At 37.5% G+C, this 22,622-nt stretch overlaps 1 protein-coding gene across 5 annotated transcripts in view; it reads right to left on the bottom strand.

Moving 5' to 3' along the window:
- DGKH (diacylglycerol kinase eta) overlaps nt 1–22,622 on the bottom strand; it is a 228,295-nt gene that overhangs the window by 46,720 nt on the left and 158,953 nt on the right. For all 5 annotated transcript variants that reach the window (XM_064270075.1, XM_064270074.1, XM_064270076.1 and 2 more), the window contains 6 exons: nt 22,000–22,159; nt 17,864–17,972; nt 17,596–17,735; nt 13,015–13,099; nt 7,338–7,423; nt 1,487–1,586 (listed from right to left, as the gene is read on the bottom strand). In XM_064270075.1, coding sequence (XP_064126145.1) covers nt 1,487–1,586; nt 7,338–7,423; nt 13,015–13,099; nt 17,596–17,735; nt 17,864–17,972; nt 22,000–22,159 — 680 coding nt within the window. The remainder of the gene's footprint in view (nt 1–1,486; nt 1,587–7,337; nt 7,424–13,014; nt 13,100–17,595; nt 17,736–17,863; nt 17,973–21,999; nt 22,160–22,622) is intronic.

Here is a 22,622-nt window from a genome sequence, read left to right as displayed (position 1 = left end):
TGAGATGCAGTTGACTGGACAGCAAATGGAAGAAGAAAATTTATGGGGAAGAAGCCTATTTGGGTGTTTGCTATTAACAGGATAGCTGTTATAACTATAAACAGTTTATGGACTAAATTTATAGTTTTTATAAAACAACAAAATAGCACAATTTTTAAGTAAATGTCATTGATTAGTACTCCCAGAACCATTCAGACTTCACGTCATGGGTAAAGATTTTTATAAGCTTTGCACAGGCATTTTTTCTTAAAAGAAAGCGACATATATTTTACTACAAAGTGACACATTACACAAAATTTGCTATACATTAGCACAAAAAAGCTATATAAACTTTTTTAAAGAAGTAACCAATTTATGGCACCATTCTGAATATTATAAACCGGAGGTCTGGCTGGTTTTGGCAAGCTAGCCTTCAAGGCTTTGGTTTGCAAATGAACAGCCCCGGAGGGGTTATGGGATCTCAGACAGAACAAAAAGGAAAATGCACAAGGATAAATTTTTTTTTTTTTTTTTTTTATCAAGGATAAGGAGGGAAAAGAAGGGAGAAGGATAAGCAAGCACTCTGTCCTCTTTGTTTTTTGCTTTTCTTGAATTATTAGGGGTAAAGAAACATTTAGGACTGAATCTGCTGATACTACCCCTTTATATGCCTTTTATCTCCACATAATTTCCAGTCCTTTACTCTTCTATTTATTTGTCTTTGATTACATGCCAAGACAAAGTTATAGCAGAAACAATATAGTGAAAAATGTGTAGCTAGAGAGGGTTTCGTTTTTCTGAAACTCTCCGCAGAGTAGAAAAACAACACAAAGATGCCGAAAGCTGCAAAAATATGTTTATTTCTATTTTCTTTTCCTTCCACTCAATTAAAGCAACATGGATAGCATGAATCTGGGGAAAGCTAGTTCCTTTGCAAGCCCCATATAACCAGGCCCTTCCTAAGAATGTCCTGTCATGAACTTATACAAGCAATGACAGTTGCTTTTGAGGCTCAGTAAAAGGTTCTTATTTTAGCTACAGAAAGCTCATGAAGGGGGAAAAAAATCTGTAAGGAAAAAGGCAAGGCAAGGAACAGGACCCTGAATGGGTGGAGGACTACAGCCCTGGGATGGTCTAAAAATGGTGCTAGGAGGAAGCTTGCCTGACTTGCCTGGAAATGCAAAGCCATTCCTGTCCCCACTGCACCTCCCCACCTGACTACTGTGCATATCCCCTTTGAGATGTCAATCTGTGGGAGAAGGGATTTAAGCTACAGAATTTTCACGGAACGATTTTCAACAAGGCAATTTTCATATATATTAAAAGGTAACCATAACCATAAAATAAAATATCAAAAAAAAAAAAAAAAAACAACCCTTGTATTTGATTTGAAAGTAATTTTTCCTTTGATTTAAGATATTTGGTAGAAAATCCACTGCTATCAGTTTAGCATTAAAACACAGTTCAGTGTTAACACTGTCAGTAAAGCCCTGAACATATCCCTTACTTTACTGGCCATGGCATCCGCTTCAACGGGATTTTCCAACGTTTTTCCATATTCCTTCTCTACTTTGGCAACGAAGTCCTTTATAGTTTCACATAATATGCTTGGAGGAAAAGAAATTGTGCATTTCAGTAAACTTAGTAGGTTCATTTCCTTTGAATTATAAGCTTATTTAAAAAGAAGGACAATTAGGCAAACTTTCAAAATATCTGGATCATAAATCCATACTTCCTCTTGCTGAGTAACAGGTCCTAGACAAATTCAAGGCATTCCAAGTGATCCTTGGGTGAAGAAGAAAACTTGTTCTACGTAATTTAAATAAAACAAGACTTTCTCAAATGCTTAAATTCTTAAGAAGAATACTTTTAGAGCCTATTGAAAAACAAAGCATTATTTTCTGCAGCTGAGGTATTTTCAAGATGGAACCTGCAGTGCTGAAGAAGCAAGGAGAAGCATGTTGTCACTGTTGCTCTACTTGCTATTCATCACATGGGTATCTCGGCAGTATGTTGTCAAAGAAAAGAGATCACAAGTTACCTTGAGAACCAACAAGCCACTTGAGTTATATTCTCTAAAAATCCATTCATTTTTTCCTCTTAAGATAACTATTTTGATAACATGCAAAATTAATTGAGGTCTTGTTATTGTTTGCAATATACAGTTGACTTTTTTTTTTTAATTATATGTCTTTACCACAGAAATATGCTAAAAGAAGAAAACAATCTGAAACACTAATAAAATTTGTCTTTCAAAAGTCCTTGGAGCTGCTGTTGGATTAAATACAATAGTCAACAAAATGGTGTATGCCCTCGCTAAAAAAAATTTGGAGGGCTATTCAGGAAAAAAACAATCAGAATATTTTAAAATCATAGTACAGGTATTCCCTTGCTTTTTGAAAGCTCGCTTTCTATTACTTCACTTTTACAAAAGACCTAAATTAGTACCTGTTTCACTAACTGAAAGAAATCTGAAGATGATTTTCGCTTTTACGAATAAAGGCAAAAAGTGAAAACAGGGTTCAGCAGGACAGTCATACCCTTCTCAAGTGACATGCTTGGTAAACTGCCTATACCAACTGTTCACTGCCCATTTTACACAGCAGCTTGACCACGCTCCTCACACCCTTCTCAAGCGAGATGCTTGATAAAGTGCCTACATCAATGCGTTCACCGCCCCACCCGTTTTACATAGCAACTTGACCAAGCTCCACCTTTCAAACTCCTCTGCCCTCTCTGAATGACCCAGCCACATCCAATCAAATGCCTGGTGAGGTATAAATGCACCACGCATTGCGAGATCCCATCCTGGACTTGCCATCCCCTGTCACTTCTCTAACTGTAGGGCTCGTCCCTCGGCATACACCAAAAAAACCAAAACCGAACCCAGTGCTGTTGAGTCGATTCTGACTCATAGCGATCTTATTGGACAGAGTAGAACTGCCCCATAGAGTTTCCAAGGAGTGCCTGGGGGATTTGAATTGCCAGTCTTTTGGTTAGTAACCGTATCACTTCACCAGTATGCCACCACGGTTTCCTTGGCATAAAACCCAGAACCCAGTGCCGTCGAGTCAATCCCGACTCATAGCAGTTAATACAAATCCTGCTCTTCTGTGGGATTCAAACCCTGGCCCATCAACCCAGTCCCATGTGCCACTGCCAGCTAGGCTCCCAGGGCTCCCATTATCACCATCATGCCCTCTCAGCCTGCCTGTGTGCTGGCTGTCTTCCCGATCCTGGTAAATGAAGGTACACCATATGTACATTATTTCTACTTTATATAGGCTGTGTATTTGTCATATCATTCCCGCTATTACTATAAGTTAGTGTTACTTTAGGTTTTCTGTGTTACTCTGTATGGTTTAAAAGGCTATTCTGGGGGTCTGGGAATGCTCAAAAATTTTTTCCCACATAAATTAATGATAATTGCTTTTTCGCTTTAGGGCATTCCAGTTCATGAACGGTTTCACAAGAACGCTCTACTTTGGGAAAACTTTCAGATATAGTGGAGGAAACCTGTATATCTCTTTTATTTTATGTAGGTTAAGGAGTTTGAGGGGGGAAAAAAAAACAGGATTCAGTGTTTTTTTGTATTATACTCAGTTTTCTCTGGCATTTGAGTGGCATAATGGTCAATTTTCAGATACTTTCTTTTGAAACTGAAACATTCAACAGACACGTGACACACTCACGAAACCTTCATATTTATCATCTGGGAAATAAATGTATTACTCTTAGCAATGTTTGTCTGCTGTTTTTTTTGGCAACCATTTCTGTATTTCGCTTGGCCAAAAGTTAACATTTTCTAACTCTTAACTTTCCTGATTGGCTTTTTAAACTCAGATTTCTACAGAGATTTACCATATATTAGAGTTGTCTTCACGTGCCTCAAAGCAAGCGTTGTCTTCTTTTGGTTAGCAGCTGAGTGCTTAACCACTGCAACACCAAGGCTCTTTCTGTTTTAGTTAACTTGCATCGACTACATTAATTAACTGGCCTATTAGTGATGCTAATGTAATACATTTTTTCTTTTAGCATTTTTGACATTTTAAAAATAGCTGAGAAACAGCTAAGGCTACTGGGAATTATTTTTATGAAATAAATATAAGCAGGCACAAGAGGGTTAAAACATGTACATTTACATATAAAGTCTCATTGAGTTGTGTCCTTCTGATTTGGGTACTCTGCTGTCTGTATGTTATCCCTCAATAAGAACTCAAAAAAATAAATAAGGGTAACTATTACAAATTTTAAAAGAACTAAAGAGACATATTACTTAAATGCAATACGTGAACCTTGTTGAAAATTTGATTTGGACAAATCGACAGTTTAAAAAAAAAAAACAACTTTGAGATAATTGGGGGAAATAGAATATGGACTGACAATATAATATAGCATTAAAAAACCCAAAACCAAACCCGTTGCCGTTGAGTCGATTCCAACTCATAGCAACCCTACAGGACAGAGTAGAACTGCCCTACAGAGTACCCAAGGAGCACCTGGTGAGTTCAAACTACTGATCTTTTGGTTAGCAGCCATAGCACTTAACCATGATGCCACCAGGGCTTCCATAATGATATTAAAGAATTATTATTATTAGTTTTTTTTTTTTTTTTAAAGAGACTGTTAAATATATACTGGAAACGGAACAAAATAATTTCTGGGATTTACTTAAAATATTGTAGCAAAAAAAAAGTGGTAAGCAGAAAGCAAAAGGTTGATAAATACTGAAGCTGGGTGATGGGTATAGTGGGAACTCATTATACCATTCTTCCCTGTTTTGTGTATGATTAAAAATATCTGTAACAAAAATAAAATTTAAAATATATTGTATTACATATTGTCCCCCTCTTTTCTCTCTTGAATCTCTTTATGGAAAATCCCCTAGAATTTTAATGCAGCACAGAGAATCTCGAGTTGTAAAAGGAACGCAGACAGGCAGGTCTGGGGACCAGTGTTGAAGGCAAGTGAGCTAATCAGGAGAAACCCAACGTTAGGGATCAGAGCACAGCCCAGAAAAGGAGCCAGACTAATGCCAAAGAAAAAATTTGAAATGGATTTGGGTGAAACTCAGGGTAATGATACCACAATTAGTTTATAAGCTCTATATTTATTTTGGGAGCCCTGGTGGCGCAGTGTTTAAGAGCTTAGCTGCTAACCAAAAGGTCAGCAGTTTGAATCCACCAACCGCTCCTTGGAGGCCCTATGGGGGCAGTTCTACTCTGTCCTATAGGGTCGCTATGAGTTGGAACTGACTTGATGGCCATGTGTTTGGTTTTTGGATATTTTATTATTCAAATTACATAATTCTCCTAACAGTCTTACGAGGAAGGAAGGATGGGCATTCTTACCATTTTACACTTGAAAAAAGATCACGAAGCTAGCAAAAGGTTGAGTTTCAACTAGGGCCCCAGACTTTACTCCTATTTAGTACAATGCTGTGGTCTACTTCAGAGGTTTTCAAACTTCTCCAGAGATACTGGAAAGGCTCGACAAATACACGACTCAAATTTCTTATCAAAATACAGAGTGTAATGTTTTAAATGCTCAAATGACCATGAGAGACATTCGAGACAAATAATATGTTAATTTGTACTTTAAACCCACCGTCGTCGAGTCGATTCTTTGTACTTTAGCATAAAGTATTTTCTGTGCAAATCTTGGACTAAAGCATCTTCTGCCATTTTAATTTAATTGAAGATAATTTCCTGACAACCATGTGACCAAAAAAAAAAAAAAAATACGACAGAAATGGAAGCTGCATTGAATATTGAGACTCTCTCATTGATAACCTTACTGCTTTATTATTCTGAAGAACTATTTTAATAATTGAACCTATCCAATTTATTAATGCCAATAAAATAGAATTTTTATTTAAAACAAAAAATTGGAATTCTGTGTAAGATTATACTTGAAAAATGGTTCCCACTGCTGAGAGCGTTCTATCACACAGGAATTGAACTTAAGAGAGGGAGACAAAGGGGTGGCTGCTATCATGCTCCTGTTTACAACTGTCCAAATTTCATGCCATTATTTCAATTTAATTTACAAAAATATATAAAAAAATGTGTAGGAGGCAGTGATCAAGCAGATCAGACACATTAAGGTCAAGATAAAGCCTTTGCTAACATCCGAACTACGAAAGGTGACCAAACGAAAGATTTGCTTAACTTTATTAAACGAAGAATAATTCTTTTACAGTTTGTTATACTTAAAAGAAGCTTCCATTTCTAACGTCTACAGAGACCAGGCAGGTAACCTCAGTTATGAACTGGGCCTAGGATGAGGAAAAAACAGGGAGTGTTGGGCCTGTAGCAACTGATTTCTACACTTCACTATAAGGGAATACAACTCATTTTAAAAGACCAAAACAACAAAAAAATTAACCAGCAACAGTGCTCTTCAAAAACAGTATCTGTAGCCCACCTCTGCCGGGCCCACCAGCGTGCTCTCCTGGGCTTAAGCCATTCAACTCTTTACCCTTTTGCTCCATCTAGCTTCCTCAACTTGGGGGGTTATGTCACCGAAAGCAATTGTTGCTACGTTTGTACTTTTGTCAAGCAAATGTGTTTATGATGACTTGTCTTTCCTTGACTTCTCTGCAAATTAAGTATGGAATATGCTCCAGAGCATTTGTCCTTTCACTATTTCCCATCTTCCCTTGTTTTTCTCCTCTCTTTCTTCACAAAAATAGTACTATTTGCTTGCTAAGCCAGAATCCTAAAGAATTATTTTTGCTTGTCAGTCAAAAAGCGACTCTTCTAGCTCCTTTCCAGTTCTCATAACATCAGTCTAGGATGCTTTAAACTAAATTCTGGCTTCCAGCCAGACAACAATTTGGATAATAAAATCAGGTAGCTTTGGCTCCATGTACTAAATCAACTTAGCTAAAATCTGATAACTTGGAATTAAAATATAATTTTTCAATTTAAACATGCTAAGAAACATCATCATTTTGAAAAATCTCATCATGTTTTTCTCCTTTTACCAATACAAACAGTAAACAGTAGTGTTTATGGAAATGAATTATAATGAAACATGTTTTCCATACTATAATTAATCATAAATACTCCTTTAAGTAGAAACCAGGATTAATTAAACTCTCAACCCTTATAGCATCTTTCTGACCAAAAAGGTTCAACTGAAGCATCAAAAAGTATACCCTCTAAATGTAATCCACTGCAAAATAAGATGTTTAAAGTGGTTTTAAAAAATCGTCTCAAATTTACTATATCTAATTCTAAAGGTTACTTCACAGATTTTTTTTTTGAAAAGGAAAACCACAAAGAGTGAAATAAATGGTAGAAACCCCTTTCCTTTCCTTTTCACCATACTTCATGACAAACTCCGCAACTCACTTTGCAGCTGATACAATCACCGCGTGCTCATCAGTGTTGAGGATTGTTTTAAGATGAGTTGCAACTGAGTCTTCATAAATTGTCATCTGAAAAAAGAAAAAAAAAACCCATGTTGTATTATCATTTCTGGCATTTATACAACTTATTACTGCTTCGAAAATGGAATAATTTCACGTGAGAAAGGCAATGGCGATAAAAATACATAAAAAGAGGGGTTACACAAAATAGGTAAATATCTCCTTCCTATGAAAGATTCTCAGTTTCTGGAATTCTTTAATTTGTATTCTTAGAAAAATCCATTAAAAAACTTATTTAAAATTTAAAAATGCTAAAATAGCTGAACGTACAAAGAATTCCCACAAGTCAGGACAAAGAAGCCAGATAATCTAACTTAAAAACGGGCAAAAAAATTCAGTACTCTCATACACTGCTGGTAGGAGTACAAATTGATACACGTGAGAAAACTGGTGCTACCTATTAAAGCTGAACATATGCATGCATACCGTGAACCAACCAGTCGCCACCCAGACGACTCTGACTCCGGCTGTCCCGGGTATGTCGAGGTACAACTGTACTCTATAAGGTTTTCAGTGGCTGACTTTTCAGAAGTAGATCACCAGGCCTTCCTGCCGAGGCACCTCTGGGTGGACTCGAACCTCCAACCTCTCAGTGAGCAGATGAGCTCGTTAACTGTTTGTACCATCCAGGGACTCCATACATACTGTAAGACCCAGCAATTCAACTTCTACACATATACCCACAAGAAAGGCAGACATGGGCTCACCAAAAGACATGGACTCGAATGTTCACAGCAGAATTTATTCAATAGCAGAATGGATAACAATTTCAGTATACTGGTGTAAGAGAATACTACTGGGCAATGAGACTAACTGATTAATAACTACGCCACAATACAGACGAATCGTACACATACACTGTTGAGTGACAGAATCCAGAAACAAAAGAGTGCATGCAAAATGATTCCATTTTATCAAGTACAAAAATAGGCGAAACGAATCTATGCTGTCAGAGGCCGTGAGAATAGTTACGGGGGTAGAGGGTGGAACTAAAGGGGCCACATCGGGGTCTTGCGAGGGCTGGGAAAGCTGCCGCATTATCACCTGGGTGCTGACTGCACGGCTTTGTTTAGTCTGTGAAAACTCTGAGCTCTGCTTATGAAATGCGCACTTTTCTGTATGCATACTACACTTCAATAAAAAGTAAAAAAAAAAAAATGATGAATGTAGTATTAGACGATCATGTAAACAAACATTTCTCTCAAATAATGAAATAATCAATATGCCAACAGTCCTATTATCGTCTATTTGACTGAAACTTTAGCATCCTGTTGACAAAACACATCTTCCTCATGTGTAAAAATGGGTGCGATGAATCAACCGCCTCATATTCAGAGTCTTCTCTGAATGTCTGCCTCAAATAATTCCTTGCCACACAGCTCGAAAATTTCCAGTATAAGCTACCTGCCTGCTCTGTTCAAGCTGGCCTATGCTCTTCTGCTTTACTCAAACATCCTTTCACTGGCTTTTCACCAACTGGAGTCACTTTACTCAGACTTTATTGAACAGTCAATTAGCCCCCTTTCCCGACTAGCCTCTTCAAAAAGGAATCTCATTCCCAATATACATTAAGGTCCATCAGTGGGTAGTCAGAATGTTACACTTTTAAATTTCTATCTTATTTCCTTCAAAGGCAGACCACATATGGAAAAGGAATTTTACATGAAAAAAAATAGGGGAAGCCAGAAACCCCAAAGTCACACACAATATTGTATTGACCACAAATCCACTTTATCGATCTTCTGGTCTACACACTAAAAGCTGCACATTTACATTTACAGTTAAAATCAGAAAAATTAAATTACATCTCCTAAAAATGCAAAGAAAGGAAATACTCTTGAGAGAGACTAGTTTTATTTCTCTTCCGTACAAGGTGGGTTGCCATAAAGCCTAAGAAGGTAGGGGAAAATATTTTAAACCGGAGTGAGTGCCATTTGCATTTAAATATGCAAATTTCCATCCATTAAAAATAATCAGTGGTAAAGAAGGCAACTTCTTTCTTCCAAGGATAATAAAATAATGTCCATGCCCCAGAATAAAATTATACATGTCACTTATTAATCCACTATATAGTCACTTATGGAGCCCTTGTGGTGCAGTGGTTAAGAGCTTGGCTGCTAACCAAAGGGCCGGCAGTCCAAATCCACCAGCCGCTCCTTGGAAACTCTATAGGGCAGTTCTACTCTGTCCTACAGGGTCGCTATGAGTCGGAATTGACTTGACAGCAACGGGTTTGGGTTTTTTTTTGTTTTTATAGTCACTTAGCAGGGTCAGGAAAATAGGTGATAATAATAGTTGACATTTTTATTGTGTTCCACTGGTACCAGTTGCTGTCAAGCCAGTTCTAACTCATGGGTACCCCATTGTGTTAGGGTAGAACTATGCTCCACAGGGTTTGCAACAGCTGATTTATGGGAAGTAGACTGCCAGGCCTTTCTTCCAAGGTGCCTCTAGGTGGACTTGAATCAGTTAACAGTTGAGTGCATTAACTGTCTGCACCACCCATGGACTCTTACACTGTACCAAACACTGGGAAAGTACTATGTATATATTTATTCCGCTAATTCCCGTGCTTTACAGCCAAGGGTCCCTGGGTTAATAAACAAGCACCAGCTTAATAAACAAGCATCAGTTGACTTACTAGACTTGTGTGACTAGAATTTCTCTATATATATCTAATTATAATATAATATAATATTATATTATAATATAAATATAATATAGTATAATATAGTATAATATAGTATAATATAGTATAATATAGTATAATATAGTATAATATAGTATAATATAGTATAATATAGTATAGTATAATATAATATAATATAATATAATATAATATAATATAATATAATATAATATAATATAATATAATATAATATAATATAATATGGACGGTTCCTGGAAAAAGTTTATAATGTAATTGGAAAGCAATAGGAAGCTGGCTTTCAAGAAATACACAAGGCCAGAGGGCTTTGATACTAAAATGCCCATTCTTCCAAAAGGGGCTGGTATTCATATTAAAAATTAACAAGCAGAATTTTTTATCAACTGTTCACTTTGTGCCAGGTACTCTGCTAGATGGCAATACAACAGTGAACGAAGAATACACAGGGCCTAATCTTTACGGCATGATGGTACCAAGATAATGGAAGTTGAAGGGAGCTATGGAAGTAATCAGGAAAGGCAGAAAACTAGGACTTGGGAGATGAAGAAAGGTGCTGGTGAAAGCAATACCTAAGCTAAACCTGAGGGGGAACAAGAGTGAGCTAATAAGCGTGATACCAGTGAAGTGATACAGTATTTATCCCAAAGGGTTAGAAGAGAGAGCATAACGGTGTGTGGATTGTACATTAAATGTAAATAACACATTTTATAATACCGAGCATTGTTAGGCAATGGAATCATTGTTACTGAAAGAAATCACAGAATCATACCGTCTAAGAAGTACAGCAGCAAACAATGGCTTAATTATGGCCACAGGGAATCAATAAAGTTGTCAGGATTCCTTAAGCTTATGATTCTACGACACCAACTGGATGCTAACCATAAATAAGATAATTAGGGCAAGCTACTACATTTTGCGTCATTTCAAAGAAAACTGAAAAAGCAGTACTTTCACAATCACATATAAAGGAATTCAAAATGAATACTTCATTTAAAAAAATACATAGAAAGTTACCTTGAGCCCAAGAAAGAAGGTTTAGATTACTTTCAAGACCAAAAGGTCATGAACAGTAAAGTGCACTCCTGGTGTCAGGCAGAGGGGTGCAAAGGCCTTGATCAGGGTGCTGTGAACACTCGTTTAACCTGCAATCTTAAGGTAAGTGATTTCATTCAAAACCCTTTTGCAATAAACAAAAAGAGGATTCCTTCATGTAGTTAAAACTACATCATATTTAGTGATTATATATTACAAGCCAATTATCTACCATTATTTTATATATGAGGAAACAGACTTCTCTGAAATAGGTATAACAAATGAATTCTCCCTTTTATCTTTTTGAAGAAGAAATTAGTAACATTTATAAAAATGCCATTAAACAAAAAGATTGGTTTCTACAAAAATACATTATATTTATAGTTGGATAAAATAGTGCAATTAAAAATGCTGTATGAAATATATCAGTTTTTAAATACTGATTATCTCTGAGTAGTGGGACTATAAGTGATTTTCATTTTCTTTTTCATGAAATTTTGTATTTTCCAAATTTTTTAGAAGGTTTTTCTACTTTGATATCAGAAAAAAAAGTAAAAAAAAAAAAAATATGTATATATATATAAAAAAAATATATACACACATATAATTAGTGTCTTTGTGGAATAGTCCCATTTTTCTAGTTATCATTCTTTTCCTTAGTCTTGACAAGATCATCATTTTCTTAATGACAATACAAAGATTTCAACTGCAAAATAACAGATGACTTTCCCTAGAGGGAAAAATAAGCTATCATAGATCAAATGGTCTTAATGAGTCAGAGACTAATTCTTAGAAAATTAGGTTCTGTTTTAAATCTCCAAAGGCTTTGAGGTTTAATCAGAATGCTGAATCTTTTAAAAGGTCTAAAAAACTTGAGTCATTTATGGTTGGCAGCAGGCAGGGAATGAAGTGAGCTCTTTCTTCCTTGATCAACAGTCTTCACCTAGAGACCTGTCCTGATCCAAAGTGCAGACAGAGTGGTAAGAGAGAAACCACAGAATATTCTGGTCACAGTCTTGGTGTGCTTGGAGACTGTTTAAGGGAGCTGGCTGCACCTAATAATCAGTGTTCTTAGCCAAAGCAGAAGATGAGTAAAGGCCAACAAGAAGCTGTTATCAGTTGGCTCTGTGACAGGTAGCCTTCCTTGGAGCATTGCTGGTAAAGAGGATGCAGGTAGGCAGAATATTCAAAGGAAACTATCCAGGGCAGGCTACCACCTATCTCTCAGTTTGTGGTACTGTCGTGGTGTGCATGTTACTATGACGCTGGAAGCTATGCCACTGGTATTTCAAATATCAGCAGCATCACACATAGTGGATAGGTTTCAGTGGAGTTTCCAGACTAAGACAAAGAAGAAAGGTCTGGTGATCTACTTCTGAAAATGAAAACCCTATGGATGACAACCCCATATACTGTCCAATACAGTGCTGGAAGATGAGCCCCCTGGTTTGGAAGACAACAAAAATACCCAGTGGCTTCACCAACGGACTCCAGCACACCAATGATCGTGAAGATAGCACAGGATCTGGCAGAGCTTTGTTTTGCCCCATATAAGGTCACCACAGTCAAAGCTGGTGGCAACTAATAACATCAAGAGCAGGAGAAAGGGAATTCACATGCCTGGTGCTTTGCACACATTCCTCAGCTCATTTGATCCTTACAACATTGGAGCCTTACTGTACAGAGACGTAACGAAGGCACATGAAGGCGAGGGACTTGCCTAACACTCCCAGTGTGGGTGGTCAAGCAAGGGCTCTAAGCTAGATCTGGAGGATTCTTTGGGGAGAGGACTAGAAGGAGTTGATCATACCCAAAATAATATAAATAAAATTTATCAGTAAGTTTTCTTATTTTTCAATATACCCTCATTTCGCATGATTAATAGATGACAGGTTCTTACATAAAATCCTGCAGATTGTCCTGGAGGTCCAGGAAGTAGAGGAGCTTTTGTTGGCAATTTGAGTTCATATGTCATTATACTCCACCTGGAGGGAAGAAAATTATTTGGTCTAAAAAAAGGCAGACCACATATGGAAAAGGAATTTTACATGAAAAAAAATAGGGGAAGCCAGAAACCCCAAAGTCACACACAATATTGTATTGACCACAAATCCACTTTATTGATCTTCTGGTCTACACACTAAAAGCTGCACATTTACATTTACAGTTAAAATCAGAAAAATTAAATTACATCTCCTAAAAACGCAAAGAAAGGAAATACTCTTCAGAGAGACCAGTTTTATTTCTCTTCCGTACAAGGTGGATTGCCATAAAGCCTAAGAAGGTAGGGCAAAATATTAGTTCTCTTTTTACATTACACACATATATACTCATAGTGACCCTGTAGGACAGAGTAGAACTGTCCCATAAGGATTCCAAGGAGTGGCTGGTGGATTCAAACTGCCAATCTTTTGGTTAGCAGCTGAGCTCTTAATCACTATGCCACCAGGGCCCCGATTAAACATATATATATTTATATGCATGTATTCATCAACTATGATTTAATCTTATCTTAAACCACCAAAAATGATGGGAGAGATGCAATTTTGGGAACCTCATAAAATACTGAATCTATAATTCAGGGTTTCCATGTCTTACCATGTCTCTGATCAGTGGTTTCCAAGTTTGTTAAGACCATGACCCACAGAAAGAAAAGCCACAGGAGCAGTGCACTCTGGCTTTTCTATTTCACTTTTTAAAAACAATGCTCCTTGTAATTTACTAACTAGATTACACAGGTTATTAATGGGTTGGAACTGCCCCACAGAGTTTCCAAGGAGCATCTACTGGATTCAAACTGCCAACCCTCTGGTTAGCAGCCATAGCACTTAACCTTTACACCACCAGGGTTTCTGAAACAATGTTTTTGATTAAATAAATGCATACTGCCTATAAAAAACAAATCACACTCCATGTAACAACTACTCTTACCAAACCAGCTAACATAAACATGAAACAAACATTAGCTAAATACCCCTTCTTAAATTAAGACAGACAGAAAGCATGGGGTTAGGCAGAAAACATCAACAGATGTAATCTGAATACTTCACTGATGCACATTTATTTCAGTTCACTGTAAATACGGATTTCAAACCAAACACATGAATCATCTGCAGTTAGAGAAAAGCAATCAGTTTAGGATTTCATGTCTTCTATCCAAAATAATAATTTCAAAATTGGGAAGAACAACTGTGTCATTATTATAGAGTAATAGGATATGAATAAAAATTTTACAAAGACACAAAGCATAATATAATAAACGCAATCCCACGACACGTGCATTTTGAGAACAGCACATCACAGCTGAGGCCAGCGACAGAGCCTAGAGGAAAAGTTCAAGATTAGCATCACTATTTAAACAGAGTCTAGTGTTTCATTCAGACTAATGGGAATAAGTATTTGCATATAAAATCCTGATTCCTAGAAAATCCCAAAAAGACACAGATCATATGTTAAAATATGTAAACTGAATAGTTACTCATAACTACTCTTCAACTCTTAAAATGAAAATGCTACAAAGAAATATGTATTTGAGCACAATAAGCCATTCATTCATCCATTTGTTCATCCATGCAACGAATTATTTATTGAATGCTTCTAAGTGACAGACACTATTCCAGGGTCTGTAGATACAGTGGTGAAGAAGACATCCCTCACAAAGCTTATATTCTAGTGAAGGAAACACATACAAGAACATAAGCAAGCAAGTAAGATAATTAACCTTTGTTAAATACCCAAAATGGGGAAAACTACAATTGGAAACATAAATATCAAGTGCCTTCTAACTGGAAACACTTCTCTGGTCAAAGGATAGTCAAAGAAGGGAAAGAAATACACCCCAGCTCCTTGTACCTTCCAGGCTCAATCTCCCCCCGGACAGGAAATGGCTGAGCTGAAGAAAACAGGACAAAGCTGCAGCACGAGTAGGGCAAGGGCATGTTGGTACCAGGCTGGAAGATAAGGGCCCTCTCTGGGGAGTACATATGTTAAAGGGGAAATCCTGAGACTAGAGTCTGGGCTCTGGCTTACAGTGCCAGCTCTACCTGTTACCAGCTATGTGACTTAGACAATGTAAAACCCTCCTGAGCCTTTTTATCTGTAAAAGCGAGATGATAATATCAGGTAATTCTAGGAGTGTACTGATGATTAAATGAGATGCTGTAGAGAGAAAAGCAACCTGAAGTGCCAGGCAGATAAAAAATATTAGTCATTCCTACTCCCACTGTCTCTGCCTCAATTTTCAGCTTTTTAAAAGAGTCATAATGCTTTTCTTAGTCACCCCACAGGGTCATTTTGAAGACCAAGTAAATTAACACCTATTAAAAAAACTTATATAATTTGGAATTTAGATTTCTTTTCCTACCTGTTCTTCACAAATAAACCAGTAAAAAAACAGGGGCTGTCAAGTCAGCGCGACTCACGGCTACCCCGTGTGTGTCAGAGTAAACTGTGCTTCACAGGGTTTTCAACGGCTGATTTTTGGAAGCAGACTGCCAACCCTTTCTTCCAAGGAGCCTCTGGGTGGACTCAAACCACCAGCCCATCTGAGTTGCAGCTGAGCACGTTAACTCTTTGCACCACCCAGGGATTCTTCTTTACAAACAGTATCGTTGAATTAGAAAATAATACAGAGGAAAACAAAATATGCTTATGTTTCTAATAGTGAAGCATACGTGTGTGTGTGTGTGTGTGTGTGTGTGTGTGTGTCACCGCAGGGGGCTAACTATGCTGGAGAAGGAAATTTCTCTAACACCCACGGAGAAGCACGCATGCAGGGTGGAGGAGAGGAGGGAGCCTGGCGACACTTCTAGGATGCGCTGGGAATAGAATTTAGATTTGCCGTGAAGAAACCATTTAAAGTACCCCTTGCTGTTTGGTAGGCACAGACTTGAATGGTTTTCCAGGAAATAACATGTAGGCTCTTTTAAATATGGGAGACTGAATCCAGCTTCCCACTGGAGCATATGCTGAACTACAGGGCTATGCAGTTGTGAATACACAAAGACAGATTCTCTGCTGCCCAGCTTTCTTTTTAAGCAGTCCTGTCCTGTCAGGAAAACAATCAACCATTACAACATTACTTTCTGTCAGGCCAGGTTACAATTAATTAGGTTACGGCTCATCTTAGAATTATTGCATTTTAGATTGGTGGCCCTGATGAGATTTTGGTTACGTAGTCTGGGGAAGAGTTCCACAGACGGCTAATCCTGTCAAAGCTGGGTTGACTCATGTTGGCTCAAATTTATAATATTTTCACTTATGGGGGGGTGTGGTGGTGGTACAGTCACTGTTTACTAAGTCCTGTTGTTCCCTTTACCCAAATTCTAAATACCTCCTCCATAACACTCAGGGGACACATTTTGTCATTTCTCTTTTATGCATGGGGAATTCAGACAGAAAGCAGTTAAGACATTTGGTCAAGGAGAGCAGAAACTCAGGGGCAGTTCCTTCATATGAAGTTATCTTTCTAATACTTCTCTGGGCCTGGGAAAGGTTTATTTCTCCTTTTTAGTACTTAGTATTCTGTTGGGTCAATTCATTCTTAATATGTATAATTAAGAAGAGACAGTTTTACAATTCTAAAATTTATATGTCTTCACAGCTTTTCTGAAACCAAAAGATGATGAGGCCGTACTTGTTACACTTGTCAGAGACCCTCCCCTTGCCACCCCAAATTAACTATTTTGGCTTTCTGACTTGAACAGGAATTAAGAGTACTTAGTATTTTCTGGAGTATCAACTTAGTACATTGTATCAACTCAAGGGCACTGGGTTTTTTTTTTTTTAGTAAAATAAAAAAAAAAATCATGGAAATCCTGGTGGCGTAGTAGTTAAGTGCTACGACTGCTAACCACAAGGTTGGCAGTTTGAATCTACCAGGTGCTCCTTAGAGACCTTACAGGGCAGTTCTACTCTATCCTACATAGGCTGCCACTTTTAAAATAATGGATTCGTTAGGCCAGCTGTCTCAGTTTTTGTTCTAATTCATTCATTCACTCCAAAACAATATTTACTGAGTGTCTACTCTGTCCTAGGCCCCATGGAGGAAACAGGAGACAAGACCAGGAGGTCTTTGCCTTCGTAGGGTTCACAGTTAGTAAGAAAAAGGGAGACTCATTGCTTAGGAAGATTCATTGCTAAGGTAGACTCATTGCTTAGGGGACACTGAGCTTCTGTTAAGAGCGATGGAAAATTCTGAAAGTGGATAGGGTGATGGTTGTACAGATGAACACAATGTCACTGAATTGTACATGTGAATGGCAAATGTTTTGTTGCATATGTATTTACCACAATAAAAAAACACATTAAAAAATTAACCAGTTTACACACATTCTCTTCATCAATAATTCATGCTAAAACCTGAAGTAGAAATAATATTACTTGTAAAAAAAGTAGCATAAAATACAATGAATTAAAAAAAAAAAAAAAAGTTTCCAGCATGCCACTTTCAGTTCTCTTTTAGGAAAGGGTTTGCTCTGACCTGTCCAACATTTTGGTACTGGCTCGTTCCAGCTTCTCCAGGATCTGAGGAAGTTGGGTGTCGTCATCACACGAACCGCCCCAGCCAAGGACCCGAGCAAGGTCATTTCCTGTACCCAAAGGCAATACTCCCACTTTACACTGAAAGAGAGCACAAAGGAGACTTCAGACGAGTTGAGGGAGAGGTCTATTGCATTTCTGCACCTCCCGGTAAAGAATTATATTAGTAGGCATTCATGTTACCACCAATAAAAAGAATTAGCACTTGCCTGTTTGATCAAGTTGAGCTTATCAATTTCTGACAAAACCCAACCCACACTTCCATCTCCTCCACAAACAAGAATCCGGAAATTGTCAAACTTCTGAAATAATCTTAAACTGAAAGTAAAACGTATTTCATTTTAGTATAAATAAATAAAAATCACTTTCCCCAGTTCTTTGTTATCCTGTATTATTGGTATTTATATTCCTATTAAATATGAGAAACCCTACTTGTATATTATACTGTAAAAATTAATTCAAGAGCAGTTTATTATTATTATTGGAATTTGGATAAAGGTTTACAGAACAAACTAGCTTCTCATTAAACAATTAGTACACATATTGTTTTTGTGACATTGGTTACCAACCCCACTACATGTCAACACTCTCCCTTCTTGACCTTGGGTTCCCTATTACCAGCTTTCCTGTCCCTACCTGCCCTCCAGTCCTTGCTCCTGGGCTAGTGTGCCCCTTTAGTCTCGTTTTGTTTTATGGGACTATCTAATCTTTGGCTGAAGGGTGAACCTCAGGAATGACTTCAGTACTGAGCTAAAAGGGCGCCTGGGGGCCATAGTCTTGGGGTTTCTCCGGTCTCTGTCAGGCCAGCAAGTCTGGTCTTTTTTTGTGAGTTGGAATTTTGTTCTACATTGTTCTCCAGCTCTTTCCAGGGCCCTCTATTGTGATCTCTGTCAGAGCAGTCAGTGGTGGTAACCGGGCACCATCTAGTTGTGCTGGACTCAGTCTGGTGGAGGCTGTGGTAGTTGTGGCCTGTTAATCCTTTGGACTACCCTTTCCCTTGTGTCTTTGGTTTTCTTCATTCTCCCTCCCTCTCAAGGGCAGCTTTTAACTCAAGCCCACTACTTAAAGATAAAGAAGACAAAGGAATTGTAAATAGAAAAGGAGATAAAATTAGAAGGAAAAGGACAGTGAAAACTGAGAAAACAAAAACAGAAGCAGAAATCAGGAAAGAGAAGGAAAAGTAGTAATCTGTCTCTTTCTGTTACAAAGATATGTTGTTTCCTTAAGAACAGCACATGACAAGCCAGGGATTGGCAGCCTAGGGCACTGATGTTACTGAGTGGCACTCAAGGCTATTCCTAAAGAGACCCACCAAGCCTTGCCAATGTGTTGCTTTCAGTCCTCCCAACTTGCTTTTTCTGTCTCCTTTTTTCCTACTCTCTCAGGCCAATCCTTTTACTTGTATCTTCTCTCATCTCAATTTTTGACACATTCCACCTCCTGAATGTACCTTTGTATACCTCACGTACTGTTCAAAAATCTAAAAAAAAAAATTTTTTACAGGGACAAACTCATGAAGTTTTACAAAAGGAAGTCCTTGGAATCTCAGAAGATGAATATGCAAGATAAATATCAAGAATGTAAAATGATAGAAGCATGAAGGATTATAAAATGATGTACTGGACAGAAAAGGAGTGAAAGCTATCTAGGATTGGAAGAGACAATGAACGTGAGAAGGCTAGATGAGGAAATGCCAGGAACCAGGTAGAAAAAGGGAAGGAGTATGCAAGTAAAGAAGGACAAAGTAAAGTTGGGCATAAAGAAGTTGGCCCACATGCCCAGACAGGCCTGAGACTTAAGCAAGAAAAAGGTAATGAAAACAGAAAGGAAGACCCTGAAGGAACAAAAGGGATGGAGGCACAGAGAGAGACTGAAGGAAAGAAATTGAGAAGACAGAGGAAAGTGTCAAATTATAAAACACAAAATGCACCCCTGCAAAAATATCAATGATCAAACAAACAGAAAACAACAGATGCTGGCGATGTTGTGGGGAGACTGGAACTCTTATACACTACTAATGGGATTGTAAGATGGTACAACCCCTATAGAAAACGGTATGGCGCTTCCACAAACAGCTAGAAAGACAAATTCTTTATGATCCAGCAATCCTGGTCCTATGTGATGTATCTAAGAGATACAAGAGCAATGACACAAATAGACATCTGCACAACTATGCTCACTGCAGCATTATTCACAATAGCAAAAAGCGGGAAACAACCTAAGTGCCCGTCAGTGAATGCGTGGATAAACAAACTGTGGTACATACACCCAATGGAATACTATGCAACTCTAAAGAATAATGAGGAGTCCACGAAACACCTTATAACATATGGATGAATCTGGAGGCCATTACGTTGAGTGAAATAAGTCAATCACAAAAGAACAAATACTGTATGGTCCCCTCTTAATAAAAAGTCAAGAATAGATACATACACAGAAAGCAACGTTCTTTGATGGTTACCAGGGATGGGAGGGGAAAGGAGGAGGAGTCACTTTCTAGATAGTAGGCACTTGTTATTTTTGGTAGGAAAGGCAATACCAAATATGGGTGAAGTCTGCACAACTTGACTAGGGTAAATGAACATTCTAAGAAGTACACAGAAAAAAGGACAATTTTGGTAAATGCTGTAAATATACAATTTTGCAACAATAATAACATGTATGGTTACATAGGTAGCTATGCATGCGTATATGTGTACAGGATGGCATATGTGAGTACATGCACTTGCTTGCATAGATGTATCTGTAGGGATATGTACATACATGTTCATGTGTGCTAAATATTTATCTATATATACGTAATAAAGCACATAAGGACACAGTTACAGAGACTTCTTAGACATATCCAAACAACTCACGGGACTGGGTTAAAAGGCTTAGGACCACAGTCTCATGGAACTACTTAGTCAATTGGCATAACATAGTTCATAAAGGTAACGTTCTAGACCCTAGTTTGGTGAGTATCATCTGGGCTCTTAAAAGCTGGCGAGTGGTCATCTAAGATACAGCTATTGGCCTCTACTCATGTAGAGCAAAAGAGAATGAAGAAACCAAAGACTCAAAGAAGAAACTAGTCCTGACCACGACACAATAGAAGGTCCTGGATAGAAAGGAAGAAAAATATAGAACACAACTCAAATTCCTAAAAAAGGCTAGACCTACTGGACCAATTCAGACCAGAGGAACGCCCAAGACTACTGCCCTAAGATACCCTTTGAACTTGGAACCGAAGCCATTCCTGGAAGTCACCTTTCAGCCAAAAAAAAGATTGGCTCATAAAATAAACAATATCACTCATGAGTACTGTGCTCCCTTAAACAATCAACTATATGAGACCAAACAGTCAACATCTACCCAAAAACAAAGATGTGAAGGCAAGGAGGTAAAGGGAAGCTAGATCAATGGAAACAGAACAAACAGAATGGAAATAACGTGAACGCTGACACGCTGCGAAAATTGTAACCAAAGGCAGGGAACAATCAGTATAAAAATTGTTCAATGGGAAACTAATTTGCTGTGTAAACTTTCACATAAAACACAATTAAAAAATATATATATCTTTTTAGGCACTGGCATCTAAAATTTTGCACTTCCTACTTCTCTGTTCATGCTTAAGTCACCAGTGGAACCCAAGGGAAAAGCTGAGTGGGCCTAAGTAAATCACAGAGATTGTAGCCCTTGGTTTAGATGACACAATATCACCTCTTCAAGAAAAATCATACCCGCTAAAAAAAAAAAAAACCCATAGACATACTAATAATATATTAAAAGTGTCTCAAGGCCTATTTTCCTTCAATGAAAATACTATATAGGGTTTTCCCACCCAAATTCTAAGTTAAATAATGTGCCTGAAAGCTGAAAAAGGCAGCCAACAAAAGCATTTCTTTGACATTAATGAGAATGAGTCTGAAATCCTTGAAGACTAAACTGCCTTTAGACTCAGGATAGTAAGTGTGCTTTTGACTTGTGACCTGGTCAAATTAACTGACTGTATTATATATAAAACCAAGAGTAGACTCCTGTGTGAATTATTTTCTAATGTTATTTTATATTTTTGTATTATACAAGTTTATCTGAAAGCTAAGGAACTGATGTTTATTGTTGGATGTGGGATATATTCCAGAACATTTTCTAAACAAATTTTGGGATTTTCAGGACATAAGAATGTTATACAAACATCAAAGAGGCTGTGTTACAACTTAAAGCTTTAGAAAAGGGAGAAGTGGGAAAATCAACACAGAGATGTTAAGATGAATCTGTAATGTTCATGAGCTAAAAAACGCCAGACCCATTTTCTGTTTAATGCTAGCTTTCATTCCAACAGAATTTATCAGTCATCAATTACCCTAAATAAGGACCTCCGTTCATTAAATCAAACACCTGAGCCGGATTTAGCAACTGTTTAAAGCGACGGAGGAACTTTACTCCCTGATTGTCTCCGCTCTTGGAATTGACAAAAACCAGTAGAGGACTAACACAGAAGGAAAAGGTTGCTCTACAGAAACCTGAAAAAAAAACACAGGGCAAAGTCAACATGTACAGCTTTTTCTTTCAGATAATTAAGAACAATTCAGAATAAAGAAAATAAAAATAAAGATTACTGATTACTTGAACAACAAATTATACTTCAAACCCCACCCTGCCCCCCCACCCCACAAATGGGGATATGTTTAATATTTACATACTAAGAATAGAGAATCTATCTTTTAAAATATGCTCCCTAATGAAAAATCATACCAAGATGGTAAAAGTACTAATCATAGATAATTTGAGATATGCCACCTGCGTTAACTACACTGAGTTATAGGAAAAAATGGTCTATAAATTCACATTTTTCAAGAATTTGTAGATTTATATTCAATATTATAAAATATTTTAACTGCTCCTTGCTGAGGCCTGAGAATATATTTTAAAATTTATATTAAAGTAACAAAACCTTGATATATGAGGAATTGTGTGTATGTGGTA

The sequence above is a fragment of the Loxodonta africana genome, chromosome 17, assembly GCF_030014295.1.
Source record: "Loxodonta africana isolate mLoxAfr1 chromosome 17, mLoxAfr1.hap2, whole genome shotgun sequence".
Taxonomy (NCBI): domain Eukaryota; kingdom Metazoa; phylum Chordata; class Mammalia; order Proboscidea; family Elephantidae; genus Loxodonta; species Loxodonta africana.
The sequence above is the reverse complement of the archived record's forward strand: the minus strand, read 5'-3'. Positions and strand labels throughout refer to the sequence as shown.